A 27877-nucleotide genomic window follows, 5' to 3' on the forward strand; every position below is an offset into this window, starting at 1 on the left:
AGCATAACATCTAGTTTTATTTTCTACTTTGCTCCCCAAAGAATTATAGAGAAATATCCTTATTTAGAGAGTGGTGAATGGCAGTCTGTACATAGCCTGTTTGGATATATACTGTACATTTTATAAAATACAATTCATATTCATTTATATATTGTATTGTTGCTCTTATGGTACAGCAAAAAAATAGGATTGTAATAATAGAACTCACCAAACTGAAAATATTTACTATCTGGCCATTTAGAGACAGTTTGCTGACCCTGTGTAGAAGGAAAAGACCAATAGCAAAACTCAGTGGAAAATAATAGACCTGCCAGCAGATCTGAGTGAGAAGAATTAACCTTCTGTATTCCTGTGGCCTCGGAAGTTAAACTAGGTGTTAAAAATCTAATATTGTGAATTATATGCTCAATAAATAATAAAGAATAAGATTTTTTTTTAAAAAAATAAGTTAGTGTGATTATTTTGGAGAGAGAACAAACTTAGTACCAATTATGTTGTGAAGTATTAAAAAGAACCAAGGATAGAAATCCTGCTTGTAAAGAAACTACGGAAATAAATAGAAATGTGGGCTGTATTTCCTCCAAGTCTTCTGCGTCGTATTTTCAAACAGTAATTTGTTTTCTCTCTTTCATAGATATTGCTGATCATAAAGAAGATGTGACTCCCAGACCAACCCTGAGTGGGAAGGATGAGTTTAGATGTCCCTCTGCTGAACGATTACAAACAGGACTTCCTGCTGAAGCGCTTCCCACAAACCGTTCTTGGAGGCCCTCGACTCAAGTTAGGCTACTGTGCCCCTCCTTACATATATGTTAACCAGCTTGTGCTTTTCCTGATGCCATGGGCCTTAGGTGGAACAGGAACTCTTCTGTACCAACTGGACATTCTGAGAGACTTCACAGCAGCAGCCCTTTCCGGGGGGCTAATGGTGTTCACCGCGTGCGTCATCCAGCTCATAAGTGTGTACGCCAAGAGCCAGTCGGTGCTGGTCAGAAGGATCATAGCCAGGGACATCTTAGCAGAGGAAGACGAGCACGAATTTACGAGCTGTGCTGGTGCTGAGACCATCAAATTTCTGATTCCTGGCAAAAAATACGTAGCTAATACAATTTTTCATTCTGTTCTTGCTGGGTTGGTGTGTGGTCTTGGAACATGGTATCTGCTCCCAAACAGAGTTACCGCGCTATATGGCAGCCCCGGGGCCACTGCTGCGCTCTTTGTCTTTGGGTGGATAACACTTTGCATAGGAGAATACTCACTAATTGTAAACACTGCCACAGAGACAGCGACCTTTCAGACCCAGGATACTTATGAAATCACTCCTCTCATGAGACCACTTTATATTTTTTTCTTTGTTTCTGTGGACCTTGCACACAGGTAAAAACTTAACAGAATACCTAATGACTTGCTTTGTTCTTAAGTGTACCTGCCAAGAGAGCTTTCCTTAGTGTTAGCAAGTGATGAATGAGTGAATTAAAACTTCAGACTGAACTATTGGGGTAATTAGGTTGTTTTGGTGATTAGTCTGTTAGCAATGGTCTCTATAAAATATTCATAAGGAAGTAGCAAATCTTATTGAAAAGCCAAAACATAGCAGGAACAGTCTAAGATACATAATTTATAAGTCTTGTATGTCATTTTAAATCAAATTTACTTTTTAAAAAGAAGTCTATGAGATAACCTGGGGGGCTGGAGAGATGGTTCAGCTATTAAAGGCTAGGCTCACAACCAAAAATATAAGAGATAACCTGGGTAAAACCTGGGAAAAGAAGTGGAACTTTCTAGCAGTGTGGATCACTTAAAATGTATACACTTACTATTATATAAACAGCAAATTTAATGGATAAAAGATTTATAATTTTATAATAATACTAAAATATAGACAGAATGATGGTTTTTAAATTAGTTGTAAAAGGAAAATGCAAAATATTTTAAAGCAAACGTAATTTACAAAACCACTTCATACCCTTTTTGTTTGTCTTTTCTAAATCTGGCTTCTGTTTCTTTTGTGTGGATTGAAGCTCTCTCTACCAGGATAGTGGCCAGGTAGAAATGTACAGGCGTGTAATGGAGCAAATGTTTGTGTGGCAGAGTTCATTTATTAAAGCCCTAAGCTGTGTGATGTCATTTCACAGGGAGCCTGTGAGAGATGATGATATCATGAAGCTGGGCTTTGGTCGGATAGGACTGTTGCCTTTAAAAGAGACAGGAAAGGGCCTGGTCTCCATTGCGTGCAAGGCAGCAGTAGCTATTAGTGAGGTAGGATGGGTGTCATCACCAGATGGTCATCCTGGCACCTGGATTTTGGACTGCCAACTCTAAAACCATGAGAAAACACATTCTATCATTTAGGTGGCCCAGTGTGTGATATTACGTCACCTCAGCCTGACAAATACCTAAACAGAAAATGGAGGCAACATAACTGAGCAATTGGTAGACACTCAAAGATTTGGAGTGTGCAGGCTAGAAATTGAGGCAACAAAACTAAGCGGATCTTAGAGGGAGACCAGAAGTAAAGTAGCCCTTTTTAAATAAACTAACAAAAGAACTTGCCTAACTGCTCAGGTTTCTTGGAAGGTAAAACTTGTAAATGATAAAATAGGATATCTTAGAAATTTTGAAACAAGCGTGTGAAGGAACAGTATTCATTTTGACTACTTACATTAAAATACCAAAGAAGTGAGGTAAAATATTAATCAGGAAAAAAGAGGTAGAATTTGAAATTTGGAAAATTCTAGTCTGTATTTTAATGAATTCTGATGAGAACACACGGCTGAGGCTACAGCGCTACTTCTTAAACCAGAACAGGCTGGTTTGAATTAAGGGGGTGCGGGTGATAAAAAGGAGGGGTGTGTTGGAATAATAAAGTGGAGAATGATGCCCAGTGTGATTCTGAAATCATCAGGACCACTTCAGATGGCCTCTGTCTAGAGCTGTGGGAGCAGGATCTCTCTTCAGAGCCAGGAGGATCAGTGTGGAGCTGTGCTGGTCACAGCCACTCCAGGGTCTGAGAAAGCAAAGGACAGAAGCAGAAAGAGTTCCTCCCAAACCGAAAGATTGATGCAGTTTGTCTTGCTGTATTTTGTACTTCCTTGGAACCAGTCAGTCACCTATTTCTCTTTCCCTTCCACCATTTGTTATCGAGTGTTTGTCCTAGCCTGTATCACCGTTCAGTTTGGAAAGCACTTAACCTAGTTTTCAGGTCGCCCCAGGATTGTACCTTGAGCTTCACCCATAGCTAATTTAGATGGTACATAGATAGGATTAGGCACATTTAGGGTGGGCATTTGGGTGATACCTAGATGAAGTTTTAGAACTAATGCTGGAAAAAGTTAAGACTTTGGGAACCATTAGGACAAAAATTCATTTTGTACTTGATAATTATTAGGTCTTAGAGAAACTCAGGACAAATGGCTAGCCGAGGTGCCTATGTAACTAACATCAAAGTAGACACTGCCCACCAGACTTCGGTATCACAAGTACCTTTTGCAGGGTCATCCTGGCCTCTTCAGCCCCTGAGCTTCCCTTCCCTTACCCCAGCTTCTCTTTCCTATGGAACTCAGCCATTTTGGCTACGTGCCCTCTTGGCCTCTTGGCTCCTGTTTCCTTTCTTGGCCTCCTCTCTTCTTTCTTTCTCCTTTCTCTCCCCTTCCCCCAACAACTCATGGGCCAGTTCAGTCTGGGCCCTTCCAGATGCCTCTGGTTGTTGTAGGAGCCAAAGTTACTTTTTAAGTTTTAATTACTGTGCCTAAGATATCCATGAATAAAAATGCCTCTTACCTGTGAGCCCCTTGCCCAGGGACAGATACTTCCTGAGATGTTGGAGGCTATTACTTATGGAAGATAACAAGTGACATGTTTTCATTCCCCCAAACAAGTTTGTTGATCCAACTACACCAGATGTGCTTGATCACATGTGGGCAGGAGGTTCAGAGGCAGGAAATATGTCCGGATACATGATTGGTCCTGATGGGACATACAGTGGCCTTGTGGGGTTGCCTTTTAAAGCCTCTGCAAGGTGTGACTCATGGCCATTTTCTGGGAACCCAGAGATGGACCTGGCCAGAGACTCCGTCAACCTGGGCAGTATTTAATTACAGCTTGCTTCAAATTTAGCTTTAAACTATGGCTATGGTCTTATCTCGACTGGTGGGATTAACACTGTTTACCCTTTCATATCGACAATAAACCTCCTCAACCATAACATGGAGCTGTCATGCCCTCATTTTTTATTCAAGAAGAACCAACATTGTGTGTAACTGGTCAAGAATTGAAATATGGACTAAGCTGTGTGTTGCCCAACCTTTAATATAATGTAATTAGAAGTAAGGCCTTTGAGAGTGACCAGGTCCAGAGCATGCAGCCTGCTGTGATGGAGAAGAAGGGACACAGCCGACTGGCTTCATCTGCAATGCTAGGAAGAGCTCTCTTTCTCATCCTTGCGGTAATCTTGGACTCCTAGCATCCTCAGCTTTCTCAACTTTGAGAATATAAGTTTCTATAATTTTAAACCACCCAGTCTATTGTACCATGTGATGAGGGACCGAGTTAAGTTATCAGTTTGTGTGCTGAACTTGACCTCAGAGGTCCTTAACTCTTCACCTCTTCTAACTGTGCTACATGTGCAGGTCAGAGGACAGTGTGAGACCTATGCAATTCTTCACCTAATAAAATATTTAAGAGGAAGAGAAATGGTTCAATTGGTGTGCATCATTTACTAGCAAGTTATAATTAAAAGCTTGGTTTTTTAAAGTTATCTATAAAATTGAATGTGTTTATATACCCCCCTTTTTTTTTTTTTAAATCCAAGTTTATAAGACTCAGAATTTTCAGAATACATTTTTTTGTTGTTACTGCATTTGTTTTTCCTTGTTGTTTATTTCTTTGTGTTTGTTTTTTATTTGGTTTGGGGGTGGGGAGTGTTTTGTCTTGAGACAAAGTCTGTCCGAGGAGTCCTGGCTTTCCTGGAACTCACTATGTGGGCTAGGCTAGCCTTGAACTAACCGAGATCTTCCTGTCTCCACCTCTGATAAACCAGCCTCCTGCCTCTGCCTGTGATAAACTAGCCTGCCTCCATCTTGGGCTTGAAAGCCATCTTACGGTAAAGACACACTAGGTTCCTACCTATTTATGATTAAATCTGGTTCCTCAAGGATTGGACTATGCCACACCTGTAACCTTGACTGTAGAATGGTTCTGAACTCCTTGTTCTGGGAAATGGCAACCAGGCCTTTGTTTCAAGTTGTTATGACCAATTTGTGATGCTTTTGTTCTGCCTTTGTGCCCCTGCTCATATGCTTGCCAGATCCCCCATTTCGAACCCCCTACCCCCGAGCTATAACAACCTTGCCCATATCTAATGCTGCTCTCTTGAACCCTGCCTTCCGGAGCAACAGCCAGTGTACACAAATAAAGCTTGCTTTAATTAATTTGGCCATGACTTGGATTTGATGGTCTTTCTCCCCTCATCTATGGGATTAACACCTCCCGAGTCAGATAAAAATTTGTAAGTTACTATCTCAGTATTAAATTTCTGAAGTCAGAAATTACCTGCTGTACCATATCTCTGCTTTTTAAAAAGTCCTCAGTTCTTTCACCGTTTATTTTCTTAAAGACAGCATTATTTTCCTATAAATAAGAGTGCATAAAATATTTAATGTACTATTTTAATGTTTAAAAGTTTTATAATTAAAAACATTTTTTTCTTAACTATGACTAAAGCATGAGGCAAAGAAAGCCTCACATATGTTTTTAAAGAATAAAATGACAATTTTAATGAAGTCCAGCTAACCATTTTATTTTATTTTTAGAAAACTGCTTAAAGATAGCAAAGACAGAGTGTTTGTGTAGTAGATATGAGGAGGACACAGCTAGCTGCTGAGTAAAAGGCATGTGTGTTTCTGTCCAAACACCAAAGCGATTCAAAGCTCTATCTCCAAAGAAGGCTGGAGAGATATAGCCATGGTACAGTTGTATTGTGCTACTGGTAAATAGCTTTCCGTGAATTTTATATTATGAAAAGCAAGTGATAACTCTGCAGTGTTTAGCTTAGAGTCTTGGGAATTATCTGAGCAAATGACAAACATCTATGGCCTCTTAGTCACTGTATGGGATGTATTTTCAGATGTGTAGAATTTGACATTTTTTTTTTTTAGTTGCTAATTTTAAACATGGTTTTTCCTAACACTTGTTAAAATTTTTTTTTTAATCCTAGGACATTTCTGTTATATTATCAGAAACATTAAGAATTTTCATATAAAGTAGTTAGCTACAATAATCATCTTTTGGGGGTCAAGTTATATATGGAAAAAAATAATCAGTATTTTGTTAATTTAAAGTTTATATTTACTTATATAGTATCCTTATTTTTGTTAATAATGTCCTATAAGTACTGTTGCTGTGCGCTGCCCACTAAGAAGAAAGCTTTCAAGGTACAGCTCTATTTGTAAACCATTTCCTGGGCATGGTCATTCTGAGGTCAATCTGCCCTTGCGAGTAGTTGGGGAGGAAGATTGTCTGGAAACCGCTAACCGGTTGTCCTTTTCTACCTGTGGGTTCTTACGTGTTGCCTGATTCTTCCTGTTAACTGGACATTCATTCTCAGAACGGAGTGTCCTCCAACTTGGCACCATATATTAACCTTATGCTCGCTCATCTGTCCTCTGCTTGAAACAATTCGAAAGACATGCAGTGTGAAGTGCTGTGTTGGCTGGCGCAGGCCAGGCATGCCCGTGAGTGAGTACGTGTAGATCAGGGTTACACCACAGGCAGAGTGTGTGTTTGCATTTGGACTGTAAAAACTCTTAAAGCTCAAATCCTGCAGTTGTCTGTGGTTCTAAGTATTCAAGAACAGTCCTGCTGGAAGTGTGAGCCTTGGCTTTTTCCCTTTGAAGTCTCTAGTACTGCATTAGCACTCTGGCCCCTTGACACACTGCTTGATTAAGTGTATCTGAAAAATTAACAGTAGGTTGAGAATGTTTTCCTATGGTTTAAATTTTTATTAAACAATTTAAATCAGTTTCCTTATGTTTAACTCCAAGTGTTTTACCAAGTACGATTTCCCCACTTTTTAAAAAGGGGTCACCCCGGCTCTGAGGAGACAGGACTGTACAAATATGACTCAAACCCATACATAGCATTGATTATTAAAACAGAAGAGTGTTGTGAATGCTAATTACGTTCCCAGCGACCCAGGGAGACCCAGCCGTGGCCTCAGCTGCCATCGCTGTTATCTCTAGTGCCTTCAGATCTGAGACCTAAGAGAAGGCGGTATAGGAAAGAGAGAGAAGAAGGAAGCGACACATTGCTACAGCTTTGGTTCTCCGAAGTTACTTGCAACCTTAAATTATACATTTTTAAATTATAAAATTACAAGATTAAAAAAGTCTTAAAACCCATTGGTAGGATTTCAGCCAATATAGATTTAAGGGGACAATATGTTCTGGCCTTGTTTATTCAGATTTTAAAATCTCTGTATTCAAAGTTACAGATGGCCTGTAATAGTTTCTTTCATTATATATTTGGGGTTGTTTTGGGTTGTTTTGTGGGGAGGGGCGGGGCTCGAGACATGTTGTAGCCTTGGCTGTCCTAGAACTCACTCTGTAGATCAGGCCAGCCTCGAACTCACAGAGATTGGCCTGTCTCTGCCTCCCTGAGTGCTGGAATTACAGGTGTGGCCGTCACCGCCCAGCTTCTGTGCATGTTTGAATCCACATACTCTGTAAAGCTTTGCACACTGAGGTAATTACTAGTTTAGGGCATGCACGCAGATCATTTGGGAGTAGGGCCTTTCGCATAAGCTTTCTTTCTCAGGATATGTGCTATTTGTGGGTTTATGACTTTGTATGATTTAAGCATTTCCTTTTTCTTACAGGTTTGTTGTAAATATTCCAGCTCTAGAGCGGACGAATCAGATTCTGCACATCTTGTTTGTGTTATTACCCTTCCTGTGGGCACTTGGGACTCTGCCCCCACCCGATGCGCTTTTCTTTTGGGCAGTGGAGCAGGTTTTAGTGTTTGGTCTTGGAGGCTCATCCATGTCAACTCACCTACGGTAAGTTGTTGTTTTGTTTTGAGTGGTGAAGTTTAATGTAACTTTTTCTTAAATTTTAAAAGATTTTGATATAACTTCTGTTTTTACTTTCTTGCATTTTTTTTTTCCTTCATTGTGAGGTGGAAGGTAAGTAAGTGCGTCTCATGTGCTAGAACAGCCCTGAGAGGAGTCAGTCGTCTCCTTCCATCCTGTGGGCTCTACAGATGGAACACCCTTACCACTGAGCCATCCTGCTGGCTGTGATGTAGCAGCTTTCCTTGCAAGTAAACCTTTGCCCTCTTTTCTCCTGTAGGTTATTGGTGATGTTCCTCCTTTCTGCGGGAACACCAATCCTGTCCTACTTCATGCCCAGCACCGTCGGCCTGGTTCTTCTCATGACTGGACTAGGGTTCTTACTGAGTCTTAACCTAAGTCACCTGAGTCTGGTCTTCAGGCCTGGTGTGGCCAGGCACAGAGCAGGAAATAGGCGTAAGGCTTTCCCAGGCATCCTGGGACACGGGTTCAGGTGGAAGGAGTGCCTGCTGTGCATCACCGTGTTGGGTGTGGCTCTCCTGGAAGCCGGGCTGCTGCATCACTACGCCAGCTTCTCACGGATTTCCAGAAGCAGCTCTCAGGCCATCGTGGGCTATGTTCTGATGGCCTTGCTGCCAATACTGTGCATACTGAGAGAAACTCAGAGCATCTACATCTTTGGAATTTTCCGAAACCCTTTCTATCCGAAGGATGTACGAGCTGTGTCTGTATTCGCTGACAAGCAAAACAGGCTCCTGAAGATTGGCATTGTCAGATGGATTTTGCTAACTCTAGGTAGGAAGGTACAGTCTGTTAACTCTTACAAGTTGTGCTTAGGAAAGCCTCCTCACATTTATGTGGTATATAGAATGTTTATGTTTGATTTTTGTTGTTATTGTTCATAACTTTTTCGGTTAATTGCTTAAATGTGCCCATGAAGGCAGTTTGCCAAGATAAACTGCGGTGGGAGCGGTTTCTGCAGTAATCACATTCACACAGCCTTTCTCTGTTTTTGCTTCAGTGTCGCCTTTGGCTATGGTGGCCTTCCTTGCCCTGGATAGCTCGTTATATGGCCTGCACTCTGTGTCTGTCTGCATTGGATTCACCAGGGCTTTCAGAACGGTAATCCCAGCATGCACTGCAAAGCATCTCCTGTGGCTGAGTGTAATTGTGGTTTTTATTTAACAGTTTGCTTAGATTATTGAGTTCTCCCTGAAAGTGGATAATTTGTGTACTGTAGGTGTGGCAGAACACAGAAAATGCCTTATTAGAGACTGTGATTGTATCAGCAGTGCACATGGTGTCTGACGCAGACTGCTGGTGGAACAGGAGCCTTGACACGGGAATCAGGCTGTTATTGGTAAGTGTATTTTTAACAGCTCTGTTGAGACAGATTTTTACACACAATAAAACTCGTCTGTTAGAAGGTGTTTTATTCCGTGGTATATATTCAGAGTAGTACAGCCATCACTGTGATAGCATTAGAACATTTTCAACGTCCCAAATGTTGAAACATTAATGGCTAGTCTTCATCCCGCCCTCCTTATTATCTGTATCTATTCTGTATCTGTAGCTCTTCTTCTGTGTGTTAGCCATGTGTGTATGTGTGAATTTATGGTTAACTCTCCTTGGTGTGTGTGAATTTATGGTTAGCTCTCCTTGTCGTGGTGTCTGGTTTATATATCAGGATTCAAAAGTATTCCATATACTTACCTTCTCTGGAAGAGTTGGTAAAAGATTGATACTGATCATTTCTAATGTTTTATAATGTCCAGTAAATATTAATTAATATTTAAAGCCAGGCGTGGTGGCGCACACCTTTAATCCCAGCACTGGGGAGGCAGAGGCAGGTGGATTGCTATGAGTTCGAGGCCAGCCTGGTCTACAGAGTGAGTCCAGGATAGCCAAGGCTACACAGAGAAACTCTGTCTCGAAAAAAAAAAATAATAATAATAATATTTAAGTGTTATTACTCCATAGTATTTTGTAATATTGAATCTCAGCTATTCTATATGAATAGGTTGGGTGAGTCATTATTTTCAGCTGTGTACCCACTGGTAAACCCACCTACCAGGCTATAGTGGACAGTTCCAAATTTGGTTTCATACAGATGCCCCTGATTAAACTCAGTAGGTCACAAAACCAAAAATCATAAATGTGAGGGCAAGATTTGTAGGGAAGACAGGGTGCTGACAGCATATGAGAAGAGAAGAGAGAGTTGTGGAAGTATAATCAGCATGCATTGTATACGTGTATGAAATTGCCAGAGCAAATTAATTAATTTTTTAAAAAACCAATAACACAAAATACTACTTAGCTGAATACATAATATTGAGTCATAAATTTTAATCATTGCGCTATATTTTAGAAATGAAATATCTCTAACAAACCTACACTTCGTATAGGTGTAAAAATACTGAGTTAATTTTAGTTAAATCAACATAGTCTAAGGTAATCTTTTGTTATGTCTAATTTTTTTCTTCTTTAATTAGCTTCAATAAATGTGTTTCCTGTATTTTATCCTACCCTTCTAATTGAATAGCTTATGATGAATTGCTTACCCATAACTTTTAAGAGGTGTAGTATAGCTTTTTTTTTTTTTTTTTTTTGCAAAGACCAACCTTGGGTTGAGAAGATAGCCTATTTGGTGAAGTGATGGGTTTACATGACAGATCCTAGCCATGCACAGAACCTGCCTGTACAAGCGTAGATCTGTATCCCTAACCTCTCAGGAGGTGGAGGCCAAGAGGGTTAGGAGTTCGAGGTCATCTCCAACTACAAAACAAAACAAGAGGTCCTTCCTCAAAAAAAGAAAGAGAGGAAGAAAGAAAGTAAAAGTGACCAGACTTATACATGTTGTTTCTCATTTATTAATTTTGAGGTTGTAAAAAATATATATACCGTATTTTCCAGCATATAAAACGATTTTTTTAAACCCTCCTCCTGAAAAGTCCATGCCAAAGTCGGGGGGTCAACGTATACACTGGGTACTTACCTGCAACTCGCTTCATATGTCTGGTGCATATAGTGGGGGGAGGGGTGCCTTGGCCGGTTCCCCAACTCTGTGTTGGGGAGGGTAATGAAGCAGGGAGGAGCAAGCTGCACGCATCTTCCTGTACCTCAAGGAAGATAAAGTGAGCATGGATTGGCTCTCCACCAGAACCCGCTGTTCAACCTGGAGGGCTGCTCATCTGTTGGTTGAGTGTGGAGCACACTTTAAAGGGGCAGTGTAGGCAGGCACTGGCTGTCTGTGCCCTGCCTGCAAATAGACACGTGCCCAAGTCTGCTGCACAGGGTGTGCATTGGAGGAGGGTGGCAGTCTTATATAGCGAGTATATTCCAAACCCTATATTTTAACTGGAAAAGTTGGGGGTCGTCTTTTACGCCCAGTTATCTTATATGCCGGAAAATATGGTAACAACAAATTGCATAGCTAGAGCCGTTGCATCAAAATACTGAGGCAGTAATGGAATTATTGCTTTTTTTTAAATCCATAAAATTTTTGTTAAATAATCGTGTTTATGTATCCACAGATTGGTATCATGCGAGACCGTTTGATTCAGTTCGTCACTAAATTGCAGTTTGCTGTGACTGTGCTTTTGGCATCATGGACAGAAAAAAAACAGCATAGAAAAACAACAACGACTTTATGTGTACTCAATACTGTATTTGCTCCCTTCGTGCTGTTTATTATTGTGTTCTCAACACTCCTGTCGTCTCCTTTGCTGCCCCTCTTCACCCTTCCTGTTTTCTTGGTGGGGTTTCCTCGTCCGGTTCAGAGCTGGCCAGGAGCGGTGGGCACTGCAGCTTGTGTGTGCACAGACACAGTGTTCTACCACCAGATGGTCCCCAGGTTGACTGTGGCACTGCAGACTGCAATGGCAGCTGGAAGTTTAGGTGAGTGTGGGCTGTGCTCAAAAATGCTTACTGATAATTTGAGGTACAAGGGAGAAGAAGGAAGGAAGGAAGGGAAGGAGGGAGGGAGGGAAGGATGGATGGAGGAAGGGAGGGAGAGAGGGAGGGAGAGAGGAGAGCTAGGCATGGTGGCTATATGCCTTTAATCCCGGCACTCAAGGAGGAAGAAGGAGGCACATTGCTGTGACTTCCAGGCCAGCCTGGTCTACAAAGCGAGTCCAGGACAGCCAAGGCTACACAGAGAAACCCTATCTCGATAAAAATTTAAAATAAATTAAGAAAAAAAATTTTAAAAAAATAAAAAATCCTTTTGATTCAACCATAAAACAGATTTCAGTACTTTGATGTATAGGCAGAGATTAAATATGAAATAGAACTGTAACTCTGTTGCTTATTTTGGGATAAAAATTATAAAATAAAATACTTAGGGAAATTGTCACTAGGGTGATGTGGAAGTTTAAAGGAGAACAAATTCCTAAATACATTCAGATGGTGGGCTCTCACCACTGACGCACGGGCGCACCTTTCTGCTCGTGGGCTCTCACCACTGACGCACGGACGCACCTTTCTGCTCGTAATTTCCATGAACTTTAGAATTTCTGTCAAGTCGATACAGTGCAGGTAAAGTGGAAAGCAGCTGTCTGTGTGCGTCACCCTGCCTAGCACAGCCCAGTACGGAGACCTAAAGGGAAGCCAACACTGAGGGCCAGTGAGGACACACCAGCTGCCCACTCGGGGTCCCTTGGTGGCCAGCCCTGCCACATGTTCAATAAGGAGACTTACAAAAACCAAAACAAAACAAAAAGCAAGGGTTGGTTCTAATAGAGAGGAAGTGGAAATACCTGAAATGTTTATCAGTCAGGAAAGGAATATTTAAATTCGGCTGCATGCATACAGTGAATTCCAACAGCTGTGAATGAGCTTTAGCTGGTGGCCAAGTCCCATGTGAATAAGTCTCAGAGGAAATATGTTGAAAAGGGACCTAAGTTTTAAAAATATTCACACATCACAAAGTAAGGTAAATTATGCAAAATCTCAAAAACATAAAACTGTTATGTACTTACTTTTTAGATCATTGTGAAACTGGCTTTCACACATTTCATACCTTTCCTAATATGCTTGATGTGTGTTTAGCATTTTATTCAATAGTTTCTACCTGGTCATTTTTCTGACAAACATGTCCTCAATTTTTCTGTATTGTCACCTATATGCTGTCTCTTCCAAGTGCTCCTAAAGAGCTTGACTTACTACACCCTAATATGCAGTGGGTCCTCGTTTCTAATCTTGACGTAATGATGGACAAGGTAGTTGAATTTGGGTTCCAGATACTTATTTTTAAATATTCGCAGTACAAAATAAAACAAGCTCAAAAAGTTTTTTTTTTTTTTTTTTTTCTTCCCTTTTCTAATTCCTCTTAGGTCTTCTTCTCCCTGGCTCTCATTACCTGGGCCGTTTTGAGGATCGTTTGATATGGATAATGATTCTAGAACGTGGCTATACTTACTGCTACATTAATGTTAAGGTCAGTAACATTTGTAAAGCTTTACCTGATATGTACACAGCACACAATTACTTAGCTTGAAAGAGGTGAATCTTAGTGGGTGAAAACAGCTGATGACTTTTAAGCTGTATCTCAGTAAGCACGTGTTGAGAGCTGACTGATGCTAATTGCATACTAGAGCGTGGTAACAAAATACACCGGCATTCTTTTCAGTCTTAAAATTTATTGTTGTTGTTTTATTACACATATGGATGTTTTGCCTGCATGTGTGACCACACACCTGCCTATATTTATGGAGGCCAGAGAGAGCATCTGATCCCCCATAACTGCAATTAAGATGTGGGTGCTGGGAATCACCCCGGGTCTCCTGGAAGAGCATCCAGTGCTCTTAGCTGCCGCCATGCACCTCTCCAGCCCCGTCTCCTAGTCTTCTTGCTGTCATCCATGTCTAATTGAGCTTGCCAAAAAGTGTGTCAGTAATCTCTTAAATTCCGACTTATCAGAGAAACATTTTCAGTTTCCTAAAATCCATCTTCCAACCCCACTACCATATATATGACACCATTCTTCTTTCCTTCAAGGCCAGAATGCCTTAATAGAATTGTTTATTCTAATTTCTCTCCATTCTGTCTTCACCTTACTTGGATTTTTATTCTACCACCAAACCTTCACTTGCCAAGGTCTTCAGCGACTGTCACCTGCTAATTCCAGTGTTTATTCTCAGATTCGTCCCTCTGAGCCTGTCAGGAGCAGTTGACAAGATGCACTTATCTCATGAGTTGTCTATACTGTGACCTCTTCACATCAGAGTCCCAGACCCTAGCAGTCCTCGGAGACAACTCTGTCATTCTGGTTGCTTGGGTCAAAAGTAGTGACAACTTCTGTGCTTCCGCACATTCCCTCTCACAGCAGCTGCCTACTGCTGTCAGACTGTGTCTGTGTCCATCACTTCTCACTACCCCGCTCATCTTCATCTCTTACCCACCCCAGAGAATTTTAGTAGCCTCTTAGTCTATTATCAACTAAAATGATCTTGAAAATGAGGTCAGGTCAGGTCAGGTCACTTCTCTATGTAAGGAAAAGTATATGTAGGAGACCCTATAGTGCACTGATTCTCAACCTGTGGGTTGCAACTTCTTTGGGGCATCAAACAACCCTTTCACGAGGATTATTCAGATATTCTGAATATCAGATATTTACATTGTAGTTCATAACAGTAGCAAAAGTGCAGTTATAACGTAGCCACAAAAATCATGTTATGGTCAGGGGTCACCACAACACGAGGAAGTGTGTTAAAGGGTTGCAGATTAGGAAGGTTGAGAGCCACTGCTCTAGTAGGTCTCTTTCATTCAAAACCAAGGCCCTAAAAAGGTGGCTTTCTGTTACTTCTTGGACCTTATGTGGTACTTTACCCTCTGTTCTAGCCTGCTGGCTGTTCCCTCTCCCTTCAGGTAATCCATCCTGTAGCTAAATCTGTGCTCCAGTGTTGTCTTCAAGGCTTGTAGCCATTGTGTTTAAGGCTACAGCCACTCTCACCCCAGCAATCCCAGCCCTTGCCTTGCCAGCACGTACACCTTCTAAAAAACTAAATAAATGATTGCTTTGTACTAATTGTCTGTGTCCTTCCCTAATGTGATGTCACAGGGAACACAATTCTTGTGTTTTCAATCACAAATGTAACCTATGGCCCTGGAACAGTGTGGAGCACAGAGCAGACCTTTAGTAAATACCTTGTCTGTAGTGGATGGGTACATTCTTTGTCCTAAGAGAGACTGGATGGAAGTACTAGGGACCAAAGTGCTGTCTTTACAACAGTGGCTCTCAAAATTCAGTGCCTAGTCTAGTTGTATTAACTGGAAATGGAAATGCCTGAGATCCACTTTGGACCCGCTGAATCAAACTGAAGGTTGGTCCCTTGGCCTGCTTTAAAGTAAGCTTCACATCACGATAGCTCGCCTAAGGTTAGCTCTAGTGTGTAGCCTCTATAAGTCTAAGAAGGAATGCAGATATATGGGTATTTTTAATTTATTGTTTTATTTCATTCTTAAATTATACAGTTTACTATTGCCAAATAACATAAATCTTCTTAATGGTCTTTGATGACTTTTACACTATATATAAGCACCTTTTGTTTTGTTTTTTGACCAAGCTGGCTTGGGATTTACCATTCACTAACATTTGTATTACTTTGGTGTATACAAAACTTAATCTTCATAAACCTATTTGCTAGAATTATTTTTTAATTCATTGATAATTCTGTACATGCCAGCAATGTATCTAGGTCATATCCACTCCCACTTCACCCTCTAGCTCCTTCCAGACCCTCTCCTGTCAAGATCCTCAGCCAACGTCATGGTTTTTTGTTATAACTCAGAGTGCGACTGGTGCTGCAGTGTGCTGACTGTGTGTGTGGACAGGACCCTCCACTGGAGCACTGACAGCCTGTGTGACCACACTCTGAAGAAAGCTGCTTCTCCCTCCCCTGGCAACCATCCATTGCCAGAAGCTCCTCCCCTCCTCTCTCCACATGGAGTGCTGACTGGCTTGACCTTGTGCCAGCAGCCACAACCTCTGTGGACCCCTGAGAGCAGCAGCTCTGGTTTGCTGCAGTCCTTCCCAGCCACGGCTCCTAACCTCTTCCTGCCCCCTCCTGTTGATACTCTAAGCTGTGGGAGAAGGGGGTGTGGCATAGAGAAGGGGGTGTGGCATAGAGAAGGGGGTGTGGCATAGGTGGCCACTTAGGCTTGAGTGCTCCATACTCACTTATCTTCTAGATTTTTTTTTCCTGAAATAAAAGAAACCTCAGAGAAGACAGGAGATCTGCTGAGGTTGTTTGTAGGTGGCACATGGTGAACACTCACTTAAAAATGGGTTACAGGGGTACCTAGTGGTTTTGTGGTATACCTGAACTCTTAATAGTGAGGGTTGCACCAATCCGCCCTGTTCAGGAAGTAATCAGCGTGTGTCTAAAATTGATACCAGAGCGTATTCATTTATGCAACACTTACTTGTGCATATCTGATTGTAGGTCCGGGCTTAGATACTGGGATATATCATAACCAAAAACAGATGCTTCATGAAACTTACGCTGCAGTTAGTCAAGGCAGACAGTAATCAGATAAATGCTATCATTAAAAAAAAATCAAAATAATATGATTTTAAAAATAGTATACTTCCATACATTAGAATAAATATCTTAGTCTCATATAAAGTAGGATGAAAAGACTACAGAACTATTGCTACATGTTTTACAGTTCTGACTTTATTTCCTCTCCCACTAAGGATGACTGCCTTAAAAGGTTTTAACGTGTAGCTAAGCCTTGACAGCAGATAGTCATAGGAAAGAATGACTATACACAGTAAAATTCTTAGCCAACTTCTAGTAGAATTTTCTATAATTTCTTTTATAATACTAGTAGCCTTTCCCTTAATCTTTATACCCAACATCAGATGTGTTAGATGACCCAAGGCTTAAGTGGTAGCTGCTCTTGACTTAGGCTTTGCTTTATCTTTCGCCGTAACTGTGTGAGGAGACAATTGCACTCCCGAGACTGCTTTCCATTCCCTGGGTAAGGGCCGGTCATGAACCCAAGTGCTTCTCTTTCCTCCTCAGGGCTTAGAGTTGCAGGAAACATCCTGCCACACTGCTGAAGCCCAGAGAGTGGACGAAGTGTTTGAAAGTGCTTTTCAGCAAGAACACCCACGAGTGTGTTTCCTTAATGAGCACCTGGGGAACGTCTTGACACCGTGCACTGTTTTGCCTGTGAAATTGTATTCCGATGCCAGGAGTGTCCTGTCTGGCATAATTGATTCTCATGACAACTTGAGGGAGTTTAAAGATGACCTCGTTAAAGTGCTTGTATGGGTGCTTCTTCAGTACTGCTCGAAAAGGTCCGGCGCTCGGGAGAATATTCACAAAACTGAAAATAACAGAGAAACCTCACCAGAGGCCCTGACTGCTTTGAACACTTCACCCTGCCCCGAATCCCAAGATTCAGATAGTTTAAAATCAGACGCTTTCCATGACTGGTCTGATGGTAGCATTTTTGATGATGAACCAGCTAACAAAAGCAAAAAAGAAAAACTTGAGTTCAAAGATCTACCGGGTACAAATTTGCCTATTCCAGGATCCGTAGACTACCCGAGTGTGGATGACCATTCTACAGGCATGGGCACGGGCCCTAAACATGATCTTTACAGGACAGTTTTGTTGGGACTTCCTGCCGTTGACAAGGGGCAGCGAGAAGACGTGGCATACATCCCTCTTGTGGAGTTCAGTTGCCCCCAGTCTCACTTGCTGAGCTTGCCTGAAGAGTGGAGGCCTCACTGGGCGCCCTGTTCCAGAGTGAGGCAGATGAGCGCCTTGTTTCCAGGAGACTGGTATCAGTTTGTCTTAAGTCAACTGGAATGTTTCCACACAGAGGAAAAGTCAAGTGTACTAGAAGACATCGCAAAGGATAAAGCTTTAAAAGACTTGTATGTCCGCACAGTGTTGACTTGTTATGTTGGCTTATTTGGCTTAGACAGCGCAGTGCCTACTCCTGGTCAGCTAGTAAGAGTCTACCACGGGGGCTTACCCTGGTCTGGCACCTTAGACTGGCTCTCAGAAACACCGGAGCTGTTCCTACTATTTCGGAAAGCATTCAGGTGACCCATTTTGATTATACACAAGTTGGGTGTTTTTTAATCACTAGATTATGATTTGTTTTTGTTGTTGCTCTCATAATTTTTTTTAAAAAAAAGCTTGGTCTGTAGTTTGTTTCATCTTTGATTTTGTTTGTGTAGAGCACTTTTTTAATAATAGTTACTGGATTTCTTCAGCTCAGCTTCTTTCATTTTTCCCTCATCAGTTTGTTTGTTTAGAGTTCCGTTGTTTTGTTGTTTCTCTGAGTTTTGAGATTAGGACCCAGGATCCTGCCTCCACCTCCAGAGTGTTGGCGTTACAGGCATGAGCCGCTACCACCTCGTTTATAAGGTCCCAGGGATCAAGCCCAGGGCTTGGTGTGCAGGCTGGGTGGGTACAGCTCCAAGCTATGTCTTCAGGCTCATCTCCCTCAATTGTTTTTGTATCTAAGATAGATGAGTTCACGTTAGGGGAGGCAGGCTGTTGAGACATGACCCAAGACTGGCCTTGAGCTCATTCTGGATGTCCAGGATGACCTGGCCACCACCTCTTGCGTGCCGGCCATCACACTTCTGTGCCACTGTCCACTCTACTTGGCTTGAGATGTGGATGCTTTCACTTGTGAGTCTTAAAAATAGTGAACAAATAACTTTCATCTCTAAAGTTTATTTATTTATTTATTTATTTTGGTTTGGTTTGGTTTGGTTTTTCAAGACAGTGTTTCTCTGTGTAGCCTTGGCTGTCCTGGACTCTCTTTGCAGATCAGGTTGGCCTCGAACTCACAGTGGTCCACCTGCCTCTGCCTCCCCAGTGTTGGGACTAAAGGCATGTGCCACCACCTCCCGGCTCTAAAGTTTATTTTAAATGTTCTAAAATTGTTTGGGTTTCCACTTTTTAGGTATACGCTGAAACTAATGGTTGATAAAGCAAGTTTGGGTCCTATAGAAGACTTTAAAGAACTGAACAACTGCCTCAGGGAATATGAGAGGGCCTGGTACATTGGCTTAGTGTCTGAAGAGCAATGGAAGGAAGCAATTCTAGAAGAAAAGCCATGCTTGTTTTCCCTGGGCTATGAGTCTAGTATGGTAAGGCATTTTTATATGGGAACCTTAAAGATTGGAAAGTGTAAAGTACTTGAACTAATCTGTGGTGTGATGTTCTGGCTACTGTTTTGGTGTTAGTGGCAGCTGCAAGGCACTTATAACCCTCCCTGTATGACCAGATAGTGTACCCTAGAGTAACTGGCTCATTCCCTTCTGCCAGCTGAATAGGGGACAATTGAAAAGGCTTTGTAATCACTGTCAGCCTCCATAAGATAATCAGCGCATGTCATCTGCTTACAGAGACTCTGCCCTATGAGAGAAGCAAATCAGAGAAAAATATAAATAAATGTAAGGTTAAAGTTGAGCTCTGAAGCACTCCCCCAAAAAACTGATTCATTAGCCACGTTGTGAATACCTCAAGGTGTGCAATTAGTGTGGCCTTGACCTTGTAACAGAAAGTGATGTACTTTCTAGGAACTACACAGAAGAAATCAGCAGGGCAAGCTGTCCTGGGCAGCGAGCTAACTCCATAGTTGCCAACAAAATGTTAGCAAACTGATCCAGCAACGTTTAAAAACTTTTGTATTAAAAATAGTATATAAAATGAGTTTAGCATGTAAAAAGCCATTTAATGTAATACACAGTAACAATAGAGTAAAAAACAAAGCCCCTAATTATCTCAGTAGATTAAAAAAGAAGAAGAAAACCCATTTAATAAAATCCAACACCCTTTCATAGTAAAAACGTTTTTCCCAGCAATTGAACTTGACATAAAAATATATAGTTGCCATCATAATATTGTGCTGGAAGTTCTGTCTGTATAATGAACTGATTGGTTCTGTCCCGAGTTCATATTGAACCCCTCGCCTCAGTGTATGGGAAGTAATTAGGATTTGGTGAGCTCATAAGTGTTGAACTGTGTGACAGGATTAGTGGCCTGATGGCTGAGGAAGCGCTAGACCTTTCTGTGTTTACACCACAAAGACAGTAGAAGAAGGCAGCCTTATCTGAGCCAGGAAGAGCCCTCACCACAGCCTAGCCCTGTGAACCCTGACTGCAGTCTCAGCTTCTAGAACAGTGAGAAAACAATCTTCCTCTTCCAATCCCATCCTGTCTCCTTCCCCTCCCTCTCCCCCTCTCTTCTTTCTCCATCTTTCAGCAAGGGTCTCCCTGTTTTGCCCAGGCTAGCTGTGGGATTTAGGAAAACCTAAGTTCTGTGATCATCCCGTCTCAGTCACTCAGGATGCAGGGACTAAAAGCCGCGCCATGGATCTCAGCGTCAATGTCTGTTGTAACAGCTGAGCAGTGACAACAGAGTACAGAGGAAATGGGGGGAAAAGGCACGCGGTTCAGGACTGAAGAAGGAACATTATTTGCAGGTGGCATGATCTTGTGTTTAGAATGTAAAGGCTCTATATTAAAACTAGTGGATTATTTTAGAATGTTAGAAGTTGGTCAACATAAAAATCTTATGTATTTTTATGTACTAGCAATAACCAACCCAAAATAAAATAATATATCAAAAAGAATAAAAACCATTGAAATGGCTTAGCAGATAAGGGCACTGGCCACCAAATCTGATGACCTGAGTTCCATCTTCAGGACCCACATGGTAAAAGAGAACCAACTTCTAAAAGTTGTTCTCTGTATGGACACTGTGTACGTGTCCACACACATATAATGAACAACATTTTAAAAATAAAAAAACAAAATAAAAGCCAGGCATAGCATCCCTTACATGCAGAACACTGAGGCAAAGGGTCATGGATTCAAGGCTATCTAGACTACACAGTAAGACCCTGCCTCAAAAGATAAAATACTTAGCAGAAATTTAATAAATATAAAACATGTACCCTGAAAACTGTAAAACACTATTGCGAGAAGGAACTAAAAATCTAAAAAAAGTAAAACTACTCACATTTATCAAGTACCCATACTTGTGAATCAAACTATATTGTTAAAATGGTGGGACTTAGGATGGGAGAGATGGCTCAGCAGTTAAGAGCACTGGCTGTTCTTCTGGAGGACCTGAATTCGGTACACACACACACACACACACACACACACACACACACACACACACACTCCCACACGCGCAGCTCACAATCACCTGAAACTCCATATTCTGGGGATCTGGTGCCCTCTTTTGGTCTCCATGGGCACTAGGCATGCAAGTGATACACAGACCTATACACAGGCAAAACACCCCCCCCCACACACACACACACAGTGTGTACATTTTAAGTAGTACTGCTTTTCAAATTAATCTAGAGATGTAACACTGTCCCATTCAAGACCATCTGCCTGTTATAAACATTGGCAGAATGACTCACAGAATGTCAAGGATCTCAGAATAGCCAGAAAAGTCTTTTTAAAAGAAAATTGGTGACCTCAAACTTGTGAATTTCAAAATATAGCATAAAGCACCAGTGCCTGCGACTGTATGGTTCTGCATTACGATAGCGCTTAAGAGAGTGAGATGGGTGCTCGTTTCGGCAGCACGTATACTAAAATTGGAACGATACAGAGAAGATTAGCATGGCCCCTGCGCAAGGATGACACGCAAATTTGTGAAGCGTTCCATATTTTTAATATATAAAGAACTCAAGAAATTAAACACCACCAAACCAAATAACCCAATTGAGAAATGGGGCTTGGAACTAAACAGAGAATTCTCAACAGAGGAATATCAAATGGCTGAGAAACACTTAAAGAAATGCTCAACCTCCTTAGTCATCAGGGAAATGCAAATCAAAACAACTCTGAGATTCCATCTTACACCCATCAGAATGGCTAAGATCAAAAACTCAAGTGACACCACATGCTGGCGAGGATGTGGAGAAAGAGGAACACTCCTTCATTGCTGGTGGGAATGCAAACTAGTACAGCCACTTTGGAAATCTATCTGGTGCTATCTCAGAAAAATGGGAATAGGGCTTCCTCAAGACCCAGCTATTCCACTCCTTGGAATATACCCAGAAGATGTTCCAGCACACAACAAGAAAATTTGCTCAACCATGTTCATTGCAGCCTCATTCATAATAGCCAGAACATGGAAACAGCCTAAGTGTCCCTCAGTAGAAGAATGGATAAAGAAACTGTGGTACATATACACTATGGAATACTACTCAGCTATTAAAAACAAGGAATTCCCGAAATTTGTGGATAAATGGATTGAGCTAGAAATGATCGTAATGAGTGAGTTAACCCAGAAGCAAAAAGAATCAAATGGTATATACTCACTTATATCTGCATACTAGCTCAAGGGGCATGTCCCACGAAAGCCTTCACTTACCAGGAAACTGGGACAGAGGGGAGGACATCCTATTGGGACTCTAAATGAGAGAAGCATGGGAGAATAGCAAAGTAGAAGGATCCAGAGGGTCCTAGAAACCTACAAGTAGAACATTATGATAGGCAGATTTGGGCCCAGGGGTCCCGCTCAAACTAAGGCACCAGCCAAGGACAATATAGGCGGTAAACTTTAAACCCCTACCCAGATCTAGCCAATGGTCAGAACATTCTCCACAGTTGAGTGGAGAGTGGGATATGACTTTCTCACGTACTCTAGTGCCTCACATTTGACCATGTCCCCTGGAGGGGGAGACCTGGTGGCACTCAGAGGAAGGACAGCAGGTTACCAAGAAGAGACTTGATACCCTATGAGCATATACAGGGGGAGGTAATCCCCCTCAGGAACAGTCATAGGGGAGGGGAATAATGGGAAAATGGGAGGGAGGGAAGAGTGGGAGGATACAAGGGATGGGATAAACATTGAGATGTAACAAGAATAAATTTTTTAAAAAATTTAAAAAAAAAAGAAAAAGAAAACAAAAAATAAATAAATAAAACTTATATAATTCCTGGAAAAAAAAGAGAGAGAGAGTGAAATGGAAATAAGAACAAGGGTGCCAAGACCATCTAAGAGAAAACACTCAACAAGTGGTACTGAGACAGGTGAATGTCCACGATTAAGAGAGGCTTCAGGAGGCAGAGACAGATGGATCACTGTGAGTTCAAGGCCAGCCTGGTCAACAAAGTGAGTCCAGGACAGCCAAGGCTACACAGAGAAACCCTGTCTCAGGAGAGGGGGTGGGGGGACAGGCATTGGAAGTTGAGCATGGTGGTGCATACCTTTAATCCCAGTACTTGGGAGGCAGAGACAGGCGGATCTCTGTGAGTTCAAGGCCAGCCTGGGCTACAAAGCGAGTCCAGGACAGCCAAGATAACATAGAGAAACCCTCTCTCGGAAAAAGAAAAAAGAGAGAGAGAGAAGCATTGGATTATGGATGTCATTTCCCCATAGCTGCTACTCATCCCCACAAACTGGGTGACTTTACAGAACAAATGTGTTAACTCCCAGTTCTGGAGTTGGGAATCTGCAGTCTGGGTATCAGGAGGTCACACCTCTCTGAGGGCTCCTGAGAAGAGCTCTTCCCTAGTCTCCCCTGCTTCTCCTGGCTCCTCAGGTCCTCAGCTGTGGTGCTATAGCACCAGTCTCCATCTTCACATGGACTTCTGTATAGTGGGGTGCTCTCCTGCTTTTTTCTTTTATAAGGACACAAGACATTAGCTTAGGATCCACCTAAGCCAGGATGACCTGATCTCAGAATCCTGAGTTACACCATTACATACCCATCCTAGCAAAGGCCGTGTTCACAGGTCCTGTGGCTAGGACTGACATTCCTTTATTATAAGATGCTGTTCAACCCACTGAAGATCTCAGCTGACACCATATTAAGTAACCGACCTCCATTGATTGCAGCAAAAAACTAAATGCTAAGACCAGGAAAATTTTAGGAGAAAACATGGGAGTAATCTTCATGACCTCAAACTTGAGAATAAATTCTTAGACATGATAAAAAAAAAAAAAGTATGAGAAACAAATGAAACCACATCATTAAAAAGAAAATGTTTAAGGGCTGGAGCAATAGCTCAGCAGTTAAAAGCACTGCCTGCTTTTCCAGAGGACCAGGATTGAATTCTTGGCACCAACATGGCACCTCTCAATCATCTCAAATTCCAGTCCAGGGAGATCCATCACCCTCTTCTGGCCTTCTCATGCACTGTAGGCATATGGTATATAGATATCTTTTCAAGCAAAACATCCATACACATTTATAAAATGAAAATAATAAAATTAAGTAAAACATCGGAGCTAGGGGTGTAGCTCAGTTGCTTGAGTGCTTACATAAGATGCAAGAAGACCTCAACTCAATTACCACGTAAAACCTGCGAGGACAGCATAGGACTCTGTCACTCAAGAGGTAAAGGCAAGAGGAGCAGAAGGTCAGGGTTATCCATGGCTATGATGGAAATTCTCATTCATTTTGACGATGTGAGGCTATGTCAGAAAGGAAGAAAGCAAATTACTAGGTTAACCAGGACTGAGAAAGTGGCTCATTGGTAGACTGTTTGCCTCATATACACAAAACCCTAGGTTGAATCCCCAGATTAGCAAAGGAAAAACAAAAACAAAAAAGATAATAGGTTCTATATTTGCTGGTCTGGTGGCTTACTATACCCAGAACCCAGGATCCTGAGGGAAGAAGATTGCCACAAGCTGGAGACCAACCTGGGCTACAAAGCAAGCCCTCAAAACAAAACAAAAAGCCAACCGACCAAAACTAAAGTTCTTCACAATGTCACGCGTCTGTAATGTCAGCAGAAGAGCCTAGAGTTCAGAGTCATTCCTGCTTGACAGAGGTCGCCATAGTAAGTTTACGTCTGTGGCCATCCCGGCCACATAAAATCCTGTCTCAAACTCAAAACAAGGGGGTGGAGAGATGGCTTAATGGTTTAGAGCACTATTGTTTTTACAGAGAACTGGGGTTCAACTCCCAGCACCCATAGGGTGGCTCACAACCATGTGTATCTCTAGTTCCAGGGGTCCAGTTCCCTCTTTCGGCCTTCCTGAGCACATGCAGGTAACACATATAAAATAATAGAACAAAGTTGTGTTGGTTTCGGGGGAGGGGGTTGGGTGTGTGTGAAGAGGAGAGAGAAGGGCCAGCACACAATCTGATCCTCAGGAGAATCAAGACTTCAGGGTTATCCTTTGCTACACAGAACACAGTTTGAGTCTAGCCTGGGCTGTGCCTCAAAACAAAACAGTATTGAAAAAAATAAACTATGTGTCAAAGCATGCTGTCAAAGAGAAAGCCCAGCCTAGGATGGGAAAGATAACTACACACATCTCAAAAGATAAAGAACTTTAGACTCTAATCAAAACAGGTGACTTGGTTGAAGATGGGCAACAGCTCTGTACACACTTCTCCAAAGGCACACAGTGACCAGTAGACACATACATACAAAGTGTCCTTCATCACTGACGTAAAGGTACACAGTGACCAATAGACACGCATGCACGCACGCGCGCATACACACACACACACACACACACACACACACACACAGTGCTCTGCATCATTGATGTCGAGAAACAAGTCACACCATGATTAGGGCTGAGGTACGTAGCTTAGTGGTAAAACTGCTTGCCTAACATGTGCAAGGCTTCGAGCTTGATCTCCCACACTACCCAAGAGACAAACAAAAGCCATGACATTTTACTGTACCATGATGGCTAAATTAGAAGTCAACACATTTTGGCAGGGATGTGAAGAGGTTAGAAGCCTCATATACCAATGTTGAGAATATACAGTCATTTTGGAAAACACTCTGGTCAAATCTCAAGTAGTTGGTCATGGGACTATTTACTCTGCAAAGGTGCAAAAGTGTAGCTGACGCACAAATTTGCACACAAATATTCATATGTAATATTTGTAATTGCTAAAAAGCAGAATTGGTTGGCCCAGTTGTGCAACAAGAGATGGGCATTTTATACCACAGCTGTACCCATGGAAAGGAGCAAAGCGTGGTTCAATATGCAAAGTCACTGTGGTTGCTTAGGGGCGTGGAAGGAGGAGCTAGGAAAGTGACAGTTGAGAGCTCAGTGTTCCTCAGTGAGGCCATGAGAACTGTTCTCAGATTACTGCGGTGGTCACTGCACGTTCAGCGCATGTCCAAGGGCCATTGGATTATAAATTAGCAGTTGAAATGAACGAGTTGTGTGGAAATCTAGCTACATCTCATTAAAACCTTCTGGAAAGCAGCCTAGCTGGATGATGGGCCACTGTGGAGAATCCTGATTGTCAGCCTGGTAGAACTTAGAATCACCATGGAAACAAACTTCTGGGCATGACCATAAGGAAATTTTAGGTTGGGTTGAAATGGGAAGGCCCATCCTCTGGGGAAGGAGGCACTGTGGCATGGGTTGGGGTCACAGACTAACTGAAAGGGAGAAGGGGTGCTGAGCAGCATTCCTCTCTCCGGACTCCATATGCTCAGCTGCCTCATGTTCCTGCTGCCAAGACAGCCTTGATGGAGCAGGAACAAGCCCTTCCTTTACCAAGCTGTTTTTGTCACAGCAATGAGAAAATGGCTGATCTACCCACTAAGACTGTGTATTGCCAAGGCTGCATGAAATGACAGGTCAGAGTCAGAAAAGACTGAGTAACTGAAATTCTGTCATCATAGTAATAAAGTGAAGTTTTCTTCCCAGATTTATTTAAAGAGCTAAGAGAAGAGAGGTGATTCTTGATCCTAACACTAAGCAACCCGGGGACATTTGAAAACACTGATCTCTATTTTTGTCTGTCTGCTGTGGTTTTGGTGACCTTTCATTTTCCCTTTTACACTTCCAGGGTGTTTACACCGCCAGGGTCCTGACGCTGCAGGAGCTGCCCCTGCACATCGGGAAGCTGAATGCTGAGGCTGTCCGAGGTCAGTGGGCCAACCTCTCATGGGAACTGCTGTACGCCACCAACGATGATGAGGAACGTTACAGTATCCAAGCTCACCCGCTTCTTTTGAGGAACCTCACTGTACAAGCCGCTGACCCTCCCTTAGGATATCCAATTTTCTCTTCAAAACCTCTCCCCGTACATTTGTGTTAGTCCATGTTTACATCCAAGTGCAAGCGCGTCACAGGAGGCACTGGCTTAAAAGTTAAGAGTCTTAAGTTACGTGGTTTCACTAGACTTTCTTCTTGCCCCAGGGATGTCTGGGAGAAAGCCTGAGGTCTGTAAGCTGATTCTCGACCATCTGAATGACTCAAACAGTAGCTCCTATGTGTCTAACATGGGTAAAAGTAGTTGGCCAATATTTGTGCTGTATGAGTTCTGATTGGCTTTGGTAGCTAGAGCCATTTATATAAGATAACATGTTTTTTACTGCTTTGTAAAATGTCTGAAAGGTGGTTTGTCTTTTAAAAAGTCAACAGGTGTGTACTTACATACTAAGACATTCATATCAATAGTGTTTTTAAGTAATAATGGATCTTTTAATGGTTAATATAGCAAGTACATATATTTATTTGAAATGTAATTAATTTTTAGCGTTTTCAGATGTACTGTTGTAACATTTAACATGGTGTGAATAGTTCCTTTCAGTGTATTCATTTTTCATATACTTCAGTTTGGAAACCATGAGAACTGGAAATAAAATATCACCAGTTAAGTCTTGTTCTTTGTGTTGGGAGAGGGGTGTGCACATGTGTAGTTGCCCACCTATGCTTACGGGGGCCAGGGGTCAGCCTCAGGCGGTGTCTCTCTCAGGGACTTGGGGCTTGCTGAATTGGCTAGGCTGGCCAGCCAGTGAGCCCCAGCAGTGGGCTTAGAAGGACATGCCGCCATGCATGGCTTTTTACATGAGGGATGACCAAACTTGGC

The 27877-nt window shown here is 42.1% G+C and overlaps 1 protein-coding gene and 1 non-coding gene across 2 annotated transcripts; both read left to right on the top strand.

Moving 5' to 3' along the window:
* The first annotated feature begins 604 nt into the window (after positions 1–604).
* On the top strand, positions 605–27877 carry Pcnx4 (pecanex 4). The gene is made up of 10 exons (XM_051147366.1): positions 605–1377; positions 7874–8053; positions 8346–8860; positions 9087–9187; positions 9306–9425; positions 11599–11962; positions 13399–13502; positions 17095–18128; positions 19004–19190; positions 26852–27877. The coding sequence occupies exons 1-10, from the start codon at positions 689–691 to the stop codon at positions 27101–27103; spliced, it is 3546 nt and encodes a 1181-aa protein (XP_051003323.1). The 5' UTR covers positions 605–688; the 3' UTR covers positions 27104–27877.
* On the top strand, positions 21632–21738 carry LOC127197669 (U6 spliceosomal RNA). Its single transcript, XR_007831719.1, has one exon. It is a non-coding gene; the product is annotated as a U6 spliceosomal RNA (small nuclear RNA).

This window comes from Acomys russatus, chromosome 1, assembly GCF_903995435.1.
Source record: "Acomys russatus chromosome 1, mAcoRus1.1, whole genome shotgun sequence".
Classification (NCBI taxonomy): Eukaryota; Metazoa; Chordata; class Mammalia; order Rodentia; family Muridae; genus Acomys; species Acomys russatus.

Excerpts from the sequence above, each read along its gene's own strand:
- Pcnx4 (XM_051147366.1), top strand. The coding sequence starts at position 689 with ATGAGTTTAGATGTCCCTCTGCTGAACGATTACAAACAGGACTTCCTG. Across the intron at positions 8,054-8,345 it reads TCCATGTCAACTCACCTACG|GTTATTGGTGATGTTCCTCC; the intron begins GTAAGTTGTTGT and ends TTTCTCCTGTAG. Across the intron at positions 19,191-26,851 it reads TGGGCTATGAGTCTAGTATG|GGTGTTTACACCGCCAGGGT; the intron begins GTAAGGCATTTT and ends TTACACTTCCAG.